This window comes from Pelmatolapia mariae, linkage group LG4, assembly GCF_036321145.2.
Source record: "Pelmatolapia mariae isolate MD_Pm_ZW linkage group LG4, Pm_UMD_F_2, whole genome shotgun sequence".
Taxonomy (NCBI): domain Eukaryota; kingdom Metazoa; phylum Chordata; class Actinopteri; order Cichliformes; family Cichlidae; genus Pelmatolapia; species Pelmatolapia mariae.
The window spans coordinates 13578333-13590000 of record NC_086230.1 but is presented as its reverse complement, the minus strand read 5'-3'; the positions used below and the strand labels follow the sequence as shown (position 1 = coordinate 13590000).

At 42.2% G+C, this 11668-nt stretch overlaps 2 protein-coding genes across 3 annotated transcripts in view; one reads left to right on the top strand and one right to left on the bottom strand.

Annotated features, from left to right (window-relative positions):
- Window positions 1-7464, top strand: part of epn2 (epsin 2) — a 25077-nt gene extending 17613 nt beyond the window's left edge. The window contains exons 6-10 of one of the 2 annotated variants that reach the window (XM_063471517.1): window positions 131-251; window positions 1166-1315; window positions 1996-2088; window positions 3287-3520; window positions 3755-7464. In XM_063471517.1, coding sequence (XP_063327587.1) covers window positions 131-251; window positions 1166-1315; window positions 1996-2088; window positions 3287-3520; window positions 3755-4086 — 930 coding nt within the window. In that variant the 3' untranslated portion in view covers window positions 4087-7464. The remainder of the gene's footprint in view (window positions 1-130; window positions 252-1165; window positions 1316-1995; window positions 2089-3286; window positions 3521-3754) is intronic. The other variant, XM_063471518.1, reaches the window with a different exon arrangement.
- A 77-nt stretch (window positions 7465-7541) lies between these two features.
- b9d1 (B9 protein domain 1) lies at window positions 7542-10485 on the bottom strand. The gene is made up of 7 exons (XM_063471519.1): window positions 10309-10485; window positions 10087-10155; window positions 9807-9918; window positions 9048-9144; window positions 8810-8872; window positions 8223-8290; window positions 7542-7956 (listed from the first exon to the last, which is right to left on the bottom strand). The coding sequence occupies exons 1-7, from the start codon at window positions 10369-10371 to the stop codon at window positions 7811-7813; spliced, it is 618 nt and encodes a 205-aa protein (XP_063327589.1). The 5' UTR covers window positions 10372-10485; the 3' UTR covers window positions 7542-7810.
- Between the last annotated feature and the right edge of the window lie 1183 nt (window positions 10486-11668).

Genomic DNA, 11668 nt, shown 5'->3' with positions numbered 1-11668 from the left:
TTTCATATATTCCTTCTATATCTTTAATCACCCCCTTTGTATATTTCCTCTTTTGTCTCCATGCTTAATTTTCCTTTTATCTGGTCTCCTGTCGTTTTGTTATTTTCTAACCCACGGTCTCTCTTTGTAGCCACAATCCACTTTGATGGATCTAATGGATGTCCCCGAGCCTGGTGCCAGTGCTGACCCCTGGGGCGCAGGAGCTGGGGCCGGAGCTGCCGCTGCATCAGCTGACCCATGGCAGCCTTATGGTATATACATACACACACTCTCTCGCTCTCTTGAAAGTTGTTACATCATGTGATATCTACATACTATCACTGAAAAGTTTGTGCATGTGTGTGAAAGAGATTTCTGCTCTCCACCTGCAGCTTGCAGGACTGTGACTCTTTGTTACACAGGAATGCTGCTCCACTGGTTCAGCAGCATTACTGCACTGAGGGTTGGGGAGGGTGAGGGTGAGAGTTAGCGGAAGACATTGTGAAGGAAGGAGGCATGATGCTGGGAGAAAAGCAGGCTCGGGGAGTCGGATATGTAATAGTCCTCTGTCATGATGAGGTTGGCGTGTGAGAGGGAGTGTCTACGTGGATAGATTGAACTGAAATGAACTATGTAGTAATTACTCAGTTTATTTCAGTATTTGTTAGTCTCGGGTTTACAGAGAATTTGTTTAAATGTTTGATTAAGGAAGGGCATGATAGTTTCTGTTGCAGCATAATCACAGACGGAATCACATATGTGAGATTTTTAGATAATTATAACACAGATTCTTTGGAGTCCTAAATGAAATCACATGATCCCTTGCACTGTGTGGTCTCTGTACTCTGTGAAATGTACCTAATGATAAAATTTGAGGACTGTTATGAAAGAGCAGCAGCCCAGGGGGAGCTTACTGCGTTTTTATCCCTTATCTGTCGTGTGTTTGGTTGACCGTTCATTCTGGATTCTGTGATGTAATTCAGTAACATAAATAATTTTTCAAGGATAAGGTGCGTGTTGGTTTTCCTTCCTCAACTTGAGGCTGGACTGATGTATTAAGTGAGGCCCAGGGGGGCTCAGCGCATTAAATTAACCCTGCTTTTCACCAATGCACTCCCCTCTCTTTACCTGTATTTACCTTTAATCCCTCACCCACAGAACATTGAATGTCTCCCCCTCTCTCCAGGATCTGCCCCTAAGCCAGCAACCTCAGTGGACCCATGGGGCACTTCTACTGTCCCACCCATCAAGAGCAGCGATCCCTGGGCGCCCAACTCCATTCCTGCTTCTGACCCATGGGGTTCTGCAGCAGCCCGCCCCAAACCCTCCAACACAGGTAACCTTTTTTTTCCTCCCTCTCTCGCTCTCTCTCTCTCTCTCTCTCTCTCCCCACAGCTCTAAACATAGCCAGCTTTGCTACCAACTAAGTACCAAGGTGACCTGTCATGTTGCTTCTTACATTGTGATTAATAAATTAAAGTTGCAAGTACACAATGTTTTAAAAAGAATCATCCGATTTCAAAAAGCTTTTTAAAAATCTTGCGGTGACTTTTAGAATACATGGCTGAATTTAAGTTTCACATAGAGAACTTACAATGTTTACAACTGTGCAGTGTGTTTACCTCCTGACACACAGCAGGTGTCCGTGTGATTGTCTGGATTCGGTGCATCCACTGCTGTCGTTATGTTACCCACTGGCAATCATGTGAAACTCACGAACCCCTCTAAGTGTTTCGATCGTTACCGTTGAACAGAATTAAAGCACTCTGAAATTGGATGATTCTTGTTTATACTTTTTTGTATTGTATAATTTTCCAAGGTTTTAATGAAAATGCAGTCGACTTGAAGACTCAAACTCACAACAGAGCAACACAACACAAAGTATTCATTGTCATTCATACTCATATTGTATTCCATTTGTCTTTTTATGTATTTGCTCTGTGTTTATGTGAACTTTTGTCTACTTTGTGTATTGTCTTGTATTCTTGCATTTGTGTATGCATTTTCTCCTTTCAGGTAGCTTTGACCTGTTGAGCGCATCCAATGGTACATCCAAAGAAGACTTCTCAGAGTTTGATAGCCTGCGCTCTTCCTCCTCTGTCCCCACTGGTACTCACCCTGTCTTTGTCTCTCTAATGACATGGAGTCTGTGTTGTTGTTGTTGTTTTGTTTTTCTCAGTGTCTGTCTGTGCAGATGCGTTGCTTCTGCATGGCAGAGACACACACATGTCTTGTGTTTATATGTCAGTATCACCAGACTGGAGCAAAGGCAGCATTATAACCACTAAAATTAGGTTTTTAAGCTGATTTGGCAGTAATTGTATCAAATTGTGGCCAGGAAACAGCCCTTTGCTCCAGTCTGGTTCCATTTCACTGTGGTGTAATCTGGGGCAGCTTTTCAAGGTACATTGTTAAATAAATTATCAGACTCAGTTTAGGGAAACCCTCTCAGATATGACCTGATTCTTGTTAAATCTCGATTTGGGAATTTACATCTAAATTTAAACTAATCCTATTCACAGCTCCATTCAGGTCTGTGTCTGATAAGGTTCCAGTGAACAGTTTGGACAGTGTTATTCTCTAGTCTGAGTGTGGGAGGATGATGACTTTTGCTCTAGCTCAACACTAACGCAGCGCTAATGCAGTCCAAGAGGTGGTGAGGAAAAGAATAAAGTGAAGTGACCTTCTATGGAGCGGATTTGAGCTCCAGCTGAAATCTACAAGATTTATGGGGCATTGTAGGCCTATCTCATCTTACCATGGGTGTTTCTAAGATCTGCTACACTTCATTTCTTATTTTGTGGCAGCAGTTTTTATCTTTGACATTTCCGTTTGCGCGTGTTTGTGTGTGTGCATGCGCGTGCTGTTGCTAGTAAGCTGGGTTTATGAGTGCATCAGTGAATGTCTCTACTGCTATCTGACTGCTGCCACAACAAACAGCCAGGCTGTCTGCCTCTGATGTCCTCTCATAATAGCGTCTTCTGATCATTTTATGGCATCAACTCAGTTTCGTTTTACTCTCAGTCTAAATCTGGTTTGCTCATGTGCTGATAAACATGTCCGCTAGTAGGTCGGCGACTCTGAGAAATCCAAATGGACAGCAAGTTTAGAGAACAAAACAAAAACAAAATAAAATACCACAGTAAATCAATCCTTTTTGTTCAAATACTACTCTTCAGTATCGTAGATGCCCTCAATTATTTGCCCGACCCGACTGGAGTAGGCATTAAATGCATAATGCTTTGCCCAATTCTGAAAGCAGCTCGTTCAGCTGTAAAATACGACTACCTCTACTTTTGTTCTTCAGGTGATATGGGCATTGCATCTTCTGTCCCCTCCCAACTCAGCCTGGCCAGCAGTAGCAGCCTGGACATATTTGATCCCCTTCCCACCTCAGCATCTACTTCCATCATCACAAACCCAACTAGAAAGACTCCTGAGTCCTTCCTGGGTCCCAATGCTGCCCTGGTCAATTTAGACTCTCTGGTGACCAAACCGGCTCAGCCTGCACCAGTTGTCAACCCATTCTTGGCTTCAACAGGTGGGAGAGCAAAGAGAATGTGAAATCTAATATTTTATATATATATATTTATTATTATTATTATTTATTTATTTTCTAACAATCTTAGTGGGATGGGTGAAGAAAGTGTTAGCTTTTGAAGTATTTTAGCGAGTACTTTATATAATGTCCAACTGACATAGCCCAACTAAACACAATGTACTGTTGCACTAATGTGTTTTCTTCCTTTGTCTGTTATCCCCTCACTTTATTTAGGTGGCTCTGCTCCAACCCCGGCCAACCCCTTCCAAGTGAGCCAGCCAGCTCCCCCCACCCTCAACCAGATGCGCGTCAGCCCGATGCCCTCTGGCTTTGGCAGCATGGCAGAGCCCATAGGCCTTTCCTCCATGCCTCCTCAGCCCGTCCCCATGGTCCCTCTGGCAGGTATGGCCCCCATGGGCCACTCGATGCCTGGAGTGGGTGCTGTGGGAGGCATGGGGATGAACGCAGGGATTCCATCCTCCATGTCCATGCCCCAGCCCCTGATGAGCATGCCCCCCCAGGCTGGGACTCAAAACACCGGTACCACCAACCCGTTCCTTTTGTGAGAGGATGACAGGGAGAGGGACATCATGGAGTAACCCTTCCTTTTACTCTTCAACTTTAGCCCCTCAAGAAGCTTCAAAACGAACAAGGAGATGTCTTATCTCAATTATCCATTTATAACCAACTCCAAGACAGAGTCCCAGCAGGGCCCTCTCCTACCTTACCACACTCCCTAACTCCTTTCTTCTCTTTTTTTTTCTCTCCTTCAAGCTGCCTAGTCCTGTGTTCCATGCTGATCTAATGATAATGTTGATGACCACAAAGAGTTTGCATCAGTCCACAGACTTTTAAGAGTAGCGTCAGTGTTTACAGTTTTTCCACTGAGGCAGGACTTGGCCACAGTCTCTCCTCCCTGTCCTTTTCTCAATCATTTCTCCCTTACTTCTTCCCTTTAGGACCGCTCCTCTCCTCTTCTGTGGTGGAGTGACAGGAGAGTCTGACTGTTCTAATGCCAGGATCTTATCTCTTCACTAGAGCTAATCTTTTATAAGCCCTGTCAGCTGGTGTGTGTGTGAGAGAGTGCACATCTCAGTACTTTTACACTGTGTATTTTCCAGCGAGTCAACTTCCACTCACTGGAGTAAAGATGAGAAATGGTTAGATGTGTTTATACTCTGTGTGTGTGAGTGTGTGTGTGTGTGTGTGTGTTACAAAGCAGGAATTTTGCACAATTGTTTGCTTTTTTTCTTCTTCTTTGTTTCTTTTTTTTTCTGCGACTGTTGGGCTCACCGTTACACCTTAGCTTAGGGAGGACGTCCAGCCGCTTAAAACAGCCGAGTCGACACACACACACACACACACACACACACACACACACACACACACACACACAAACACAAAAACACAGTGCCTCGGCTCATGGTCACAACTCTCATCTGGTCACTTCCCCTAACCTCTGAACTTTTTTCAGACCTTCCAGATGACCTTTGACCTCAGTGGTTCACAGGAATAACAATGAAAGCTTCTCAGAGGAGATGTTTTGTTTGTTTGTTTGTTTTTTAAATATCTGTGTTTTTGCTCACATGCAAGTGTACTGATACTAACCACTACATGTTGAGCCCCCCCAAAAAGTTTGTAGTGAAAAAGACATGAACTGTGGCGGCATCAGTATTTTTTTTTTTTTTTTTGCTATATAAATAGGATGCAGTGAGGCATCATGGGACAGTTTTTTTGTTTTTTTTTTAAGTTTGTTTCAAGGCTCAAAGGGATAGGTGTGGAAGGAGGGTTGTGTGTGTGTGTGTGTGTGTCTGTGTATATGTGCACGTTTGCAGGAGAAATGCATTTAGTTTCCAAGTGTACTTTCATGAACAAGTTTTCCCATTTCTCAGTCTGATAAGTGGAAACTGATTTGGAATTAGTTTCTGAAGTGGAACTCAAACAAGGGGCAACTTAGGCATCAACAACCTTAAGTGTGTGTGTGTGTGTGCGCGCGTGTGCGTGCCCGCATGTTTGCAGCAGACATCAGTGATTGTTGCTTTAACAAAAAAATATATATTTTAAAGCATATGACATACACTTGGCATTGTGGGAAGAGTTTACCTCTGACTGGATTTGCTGGCGTTAATCTATCTACAGGATTACATTACCTAGTGGGAACACACGCACTCACTCACACACACATTTTCAAAGGGGGTTGTTCCAAGATCGGTCTATTGATAGCACAGGGAATCCCACAGCAAACAACAGCGAGTCATGTTACGTAAACGTGCGGTTGTTTTCTTGTGTTGGTTACTTTATTTTGTTTTGTTTTTTGTTTGTGTTAGGTGTAAATCCATAGCCAAGCTTATCAGAGTTTTGGAGCTGTGTACCTAGCTAAGCCATGTGTCATCTTTATTTTTTTTCCTGTTACTCTAGTTTGTGTCACCCTATGGGTAGGCTATGTAATTCTCTTCTCTTAGAAGCACAACTGTTACCAAAGTCATAGCGACTGTGATTTCGGAGGATGCCATACTCTGATTACTTTGAACAGTAGAGTCACCGCTTACTGACATTTTTTTTCCCCTTCTCTTTCTGTTTATTGATGCTCTTGAGATCAGAGACTCCATTGTTAAAATGTTTTATATTTCAGAGCTGTTTTACATTTTGTTCAGAGTTTTGTGTAAGAAAGTGTTACTGTTGGCTGAACATCAGCACATTTACTGACAGCGAGCTGAGTGTCTTGTCTTTCGTCATTTTGGTTGTGAAAGGTGGGTTGATGACATTCAGCTATGGATGAATTGCACCTGGTGTACAGACCCTTTTTTGTGTAAGTCAGAATAGTTTCTTCAGTTCTTTCTCAATAACTGCCAATGTGACTGTGGAAAGCTTGTTTTTCCTTCCTTGTTAATTTTTCTTTTGATATGGATTGGCGCCCCCTCGTGGTCTGCTCTGGTATGATAGCTACTCTGCAGGACCGTGGAGACATCCACTTAAAGCAGACCTTCATTTCTCTCAGGCAAAAACAAAAGGAGGGGCAGCTCCAACCGTACGTGTGCGTATGCTTTTCACGAGGGTGGCGGTGGTGATTGCTTTTTACGTTTGGGGATCCTGAATGAATGAATGGATGCAACCCCTGCAGACCAGCAAGCATTTTTACATTTTTTTAATCTCAACTAAATATATGCAAAAATAAAAGAAGGAAAAAGTGAACGAGATAAAAACAGACTTAACGCTTGATGTGTTTTGCAGGATAAAATTTGCTAACTAAGTCTTGTTCATGGAAACACTACTATGATATTCTAGCTCAAGATGTGTCACCTTCTCACCGGCCTTGTCTTTCACTGCGGGCCTGACCTTAAACTTCACTCTCAGCAATTGCAGGAAAGTTTATAGAGGCGTCGAAAAGAGAACAAAGGCTTCGAGCCGTCGCGCTCAAACAGTCTGAGAACGCTGCAGCCGGAAAACGTTTTTTTCTTGAATCCCTGGCAGCGTTGTTCACAGTCGTGACTATGGTGCAGTGAAAATGTGGCCTGTGTGTAGCGAGCTCCTCTGTGTTACATTATGTATTCACTATGCTTTTATCAAGAGGACTAACTGACCTTACAGGCTGTCTGTCTTTGTATGCATAAACAGCCTCCTTTATTCTTTTCTTTTTGTGTCTATTTACCTTTCTCATAGTACTGGGAGCAGGCTGCTTTTTCTTTCTTTCTTTTTTTTTTTTTTTATTGGATACGTGCTCAACCCGTTGGCATTATAACTGTATAATATAATTTATCATTTGTACTATTGTAACATACTGTTCTTCTGTATACCTTATTATTCTGTGTAATGGGTTTTTGTAGGAAAAGTCATTGTGGTATTTTAACGGCATCTAAACAAATGAACGCAGCAGGCTTCGCACCCCTGTCGGATGAGGACAACTGTAGCTGCAACTGGTTCAAAATAAACTGTGTATCACTTCAGCTCTGTCCGCTCTGCTGTCTCTCCTTGCATGTTGTTTTTAGGGCTGGGGATGTTTCCCCCACAGACTACAGCGATCTGTGCTCAACATGTGTAGTTTATTTGTGTTAGAAAAGTTTAAAAAAAACATACAGTAACAGTGAAAAAAATCAAAAATGGTACAAAATGTATAACTGAAAGCACATTAGTATAATTCCATCTCTACACAATATTTCCAGATGCGCACATTGTTGCTGGTGTCTCATTTGAACACGGGATTGTCACTGTGAGGGGAAAGAATGTCGCCTTAATGAGGAGACGTGTCATTTGGCCCAAATTTCCTTCAGTCTGTTATTGTTACCACATGTTTTATGGTTGTTCCTCTGACCAGCCAGATGTGGCGGAGGGCTTGTTTGCCGGGCCTGATGGTCCCGTGTCATAGTCCATCTTCTTCATGTCTTTAGTCATGATGAGAAAGGAGACTGAGACAAAGCCTTGCGAATGAACTCTAGTCACTGCAACATTAAATATAAGACACAGAGTTTTTGTTTTAGTCCAGAGCCTGGACGCTGCAGAGTAATGAGTAACTTGTGTGATTTGATCTGTTGTGAATCTAAAGACTCAGTCACTAGAATAAGAACTGCGATAGGAGAAACAACCATTTCAACAGCAACAAGAAATTAATCGCACTAGACTGGACTCCTTTCGGGTTCCCTGATGTGACTTTAGCACAGCATGCTAGTTTTGGGACAGTAAAGAAATACAGACAAGAGCCACACACCTTCTCTGCCCTCACCCTGGGCCACCACTTTAGGATCTGTGTATTCAGGCCGTCGTCCCGTCAACCACCTGAACAGAGGAGAGGAAAAAATTTGTGAACCTTTCTGTGTACGACAAACTGGCTTAAGAATATGCATTTAGCTTGAGTTAAACTCAGTTTTCTCAGTCTACTCTGGGAGGCTTTTTAAGGCAAGTTAACCTTAACTTGATACTTTGATACAAGTGGCTAAAAAAAGAGGAAGAAAAGCCCTTAAAAAAAGTGTGCTGCTGCTGTTTTATTTCAGTTACACTGTCAGGACAACAAATGACATAACTTTGGCATGCCACCAAAGTTACCCGACCTTAGGTTGTCAGGAGATAACGTGGGAATACCTTTGTTTGTATTTTTCCGCATACTGATCACAGAAGCAGGAAAACAATGCTAATTATTCTCACCACACAGGTAATAAGAGCCTATCTTTAGCTCAGGTGTTGCGCAGATAGTCACACATGGTGGAACATTAACTTTTTTGTACTGCTCTGAGATCATAAGCCACCCGAGCCGCTGGCAGAGAGATGAGAAGACCGCACACTGAGCACACATCTCACCCTGTGAACGTCTGAAGTCTCCATGTGGGCTCAGGAACAAACATGGGAATGGTTTTCGTATGCCTGAAGAATAAAAATAAGGTTATTTTCTGTTTCACGATCTTCCTGCTGAAAGAAGGTGGTGTTTACATGCTGACGTGGCTCAAAGGTGAGCACAAGTCATTTGAAAATGATACTTGTGTAGGGCAACCCACCCCCCCAAAAAACCTAAGGATAAGTAAATGAAAGCAGTACTGACTGTCCTGGTGTGAAGGGGATGTGTGTTGCTCCGTAGCCTCTGACCACATCGTTGCCAAAAACATCTGGACCATAAACACTCACCACGAGCTGAGGCCCTGGAAAATGAACCCATTAATTAATACATAAATTCTCTGTCTACAATAAGTTTTAGATATTACTTCTATTTCTATTTTCAGAGCAGATCATCTGCCTCAATCTCACCTATCTAACATTTTCCTCTGTGGTCTTCCTCTTTTCCTCCTGCCTAACAGCTCCATATTCAGCATCCTTTGTCCAACATTTCCACTTTCCCTCCCTCCATGCCAAACTCTGTCTCCAAACTGCTCAACCTGAGTGGTCCCTCTAATATATTAATTTCTAGTCCCGTACATCCTGATCACTGCCAGACTCCAAACCATACATCATAACAGATCACACCACCATCCTTTAAACCTTCCCTTTCACTCATGCTGCTATCCTTCTTTCACAAATCGCCCCTGACACTTGTCTCCACCCACTCCACCCAGCCTGCACTCTCTTTTTCACCTCTCTTGTGCACTTTGGACGGTTGACTCTCACATACTTGGTTGGCTGTCTGTCAGTACTAAAATTCATCTCTTGTCACTCTATCATATACTTTCTCTTGATCTGCAAAGACAGCGCAACTAATTTGCCCTTCTCTATACTTCTCCTTCTAAAGGATCTAATATTTTTGTCAACAGATGGCAACTGTTCGTAATTAACCACGTGTTTTTGAGTGTGTTTGTGTAATGCTCACATCCAGATGGATTTGTGCTCTTAAATGTTGTTGCCAGTGGGAAGTTCCATATCAACCTGTGCGAAGCTTGGCTGCTTTTACTAGCAATTTGCGTGATGCCTTCCTCCAACCCCTATAGGAGGAAAACAAACACGAAATTTCAGTAAGGGCTGGACTTTAACCATTTGTTATTTAGTAAAGACTTCATGACCCCTTTTCAGGCTAATCGTTCCTTTACTATACATAAAACTAATTTTATATTGAATCTCGAGATGCAGAAATGGACTTGACAGCTACTCACCGTGGTGGGAGCCCAGTCGTGGCCGTAAACAAAACAATATTTGCAGTACAAGTTGTCATACTCTGGAAACTGAAATACAACAAAGATATCAGCTTTACACCTGTACACAAGGGTAAACGAACTGAGAAATGAGACGAATCCATGGCACGTTCCTCAAGGGGTGCTAATGCTAGCTGAACAATCAGCTGCTAGGCTAGGCTAAAACACAGAAAGCCCACTCACGTTCGCTCCCTCAATATGTCCGTTCACCGTGAGAAGAAACACGGATGGGTTGCTTGCAGCCATTACGGCTTTAGTTAGTAAACCAGAAGCTGAATGCGTTTCTCTTTCATGTAAGATTCAATCCGCTGCAGAAGAATCCTGCTGCTGATCATTCCGTTGCTAGGGCGACGCTTTTCCTCCTCTCTACGGAAACCTGCTACATCCAAACTGAACGGTCGCGTCAACGCGATGAGGAAATGTTAACACTGTCCACAAGATGACGCCACTGTACCAAACACCGAGTAACAGGAGAGCATCCCGTAGCTTTATATAAACAGTGAACACTATCAGGCTGAGGAGACGGTAATGCGCGCGGTCACATAGTGTACTAAGTGGAGCCACGAGTCACAACATATGATCAGGAAGCAGAGGAAGTGTGGAATGGAGGAGCACAGCATTACCACATTAGTGTTCAGTGGCTTTGATTTATGGGTAGGATTTATTACCATGTCCATTCTTGGGAACAGAAGATGGCAGAACTTAATATGTTGGTTGTCAGCCATTGTTTACAAACCAGTGAGGAAGAGGAGAAGCCTTCCAGCACATAGGGAAAGTAGAGGATAGTGGGAGCAGTTGTAATACACTTCTGCATAAACTCTCAGGGACAAAACTGATTTTGATGTAAAAACTTTCTGGATCTGTACTATTTTATTTTCTTCTACTGTTTAAAATTTACATGACAGTGAATTTGAACTTGCATCAATTTAAACTTACAAACTTACTTGTTTTTAATTTACATCAATTTTAAAGATAATTTTGAACAATCATGTAGGCGCTACTAGATAGAATATAAGATTGTAACGCTGATGTCGGGGTTAATTTCAACATTTAGGACTGCAGGCGCCTTGCTTCTCTGTGTTGATGACTGACTTTACTGTTAAAGATGACATATTGCAATAATTCTACATTTAAAATGACTCCCTAAAATAAAAATACATCTTTTTGTATAAAATAGTGCTTACATGTTGACAGAAGGTGTCAGTTTGAAGGTATAATAGCAAATCTTGCATTATTCTCTTAAAATCTCTTATGTCATATGGTAATATCTTAAAAAATCAGTCAGTATCTGTTGTCTATATTGATGTAAGTTACCTTAAAAACAGTTTTAAATTGTAACTTATACTCAGTTCATAGGATTATATTATAGTTACCTCTAGAATAGTTAGGCTTTCTGGGAAAATGCCTTGAATCCACAGACTAACATACCTCCAAGAGCTAAACCTTTCTAAGTACGTTTTTAGATTTGAGATATAGTGTTATTTGCTTCATTTTTACAGTCTTGCCATCATTAGTGAAAATATACAAATTGTACTATTAGTGC

What these genes read in the sequence shown, in the direction of transcription:
- b9d1 (XM_063471519.1), bottom strand. Translation starts at nt 10,371, where the DNA reads ATGGCTGCAAGCAACCCATCCGTGTTTCTTCTCACGGTGAACGGACAT. An exon ending in ACGACTGGGCTCCCACCACG is followed by an intron (nt 9,919 to 10,086) that starts GTGAGTAGCTGT and finishes TTCCTCCTATAG; the next exon opens with GGGTTGGAGGAAGGCATCAC. An exon ending in CCAGGGTGAGGGCAGAGAAG is followed by an intron (nt 7,957 to 8,222) that starts GTGTGTGGCTCT and finishes TTAATGTTGCAG; the next exon opens with TGACTAGAGTTCATTCGCAA.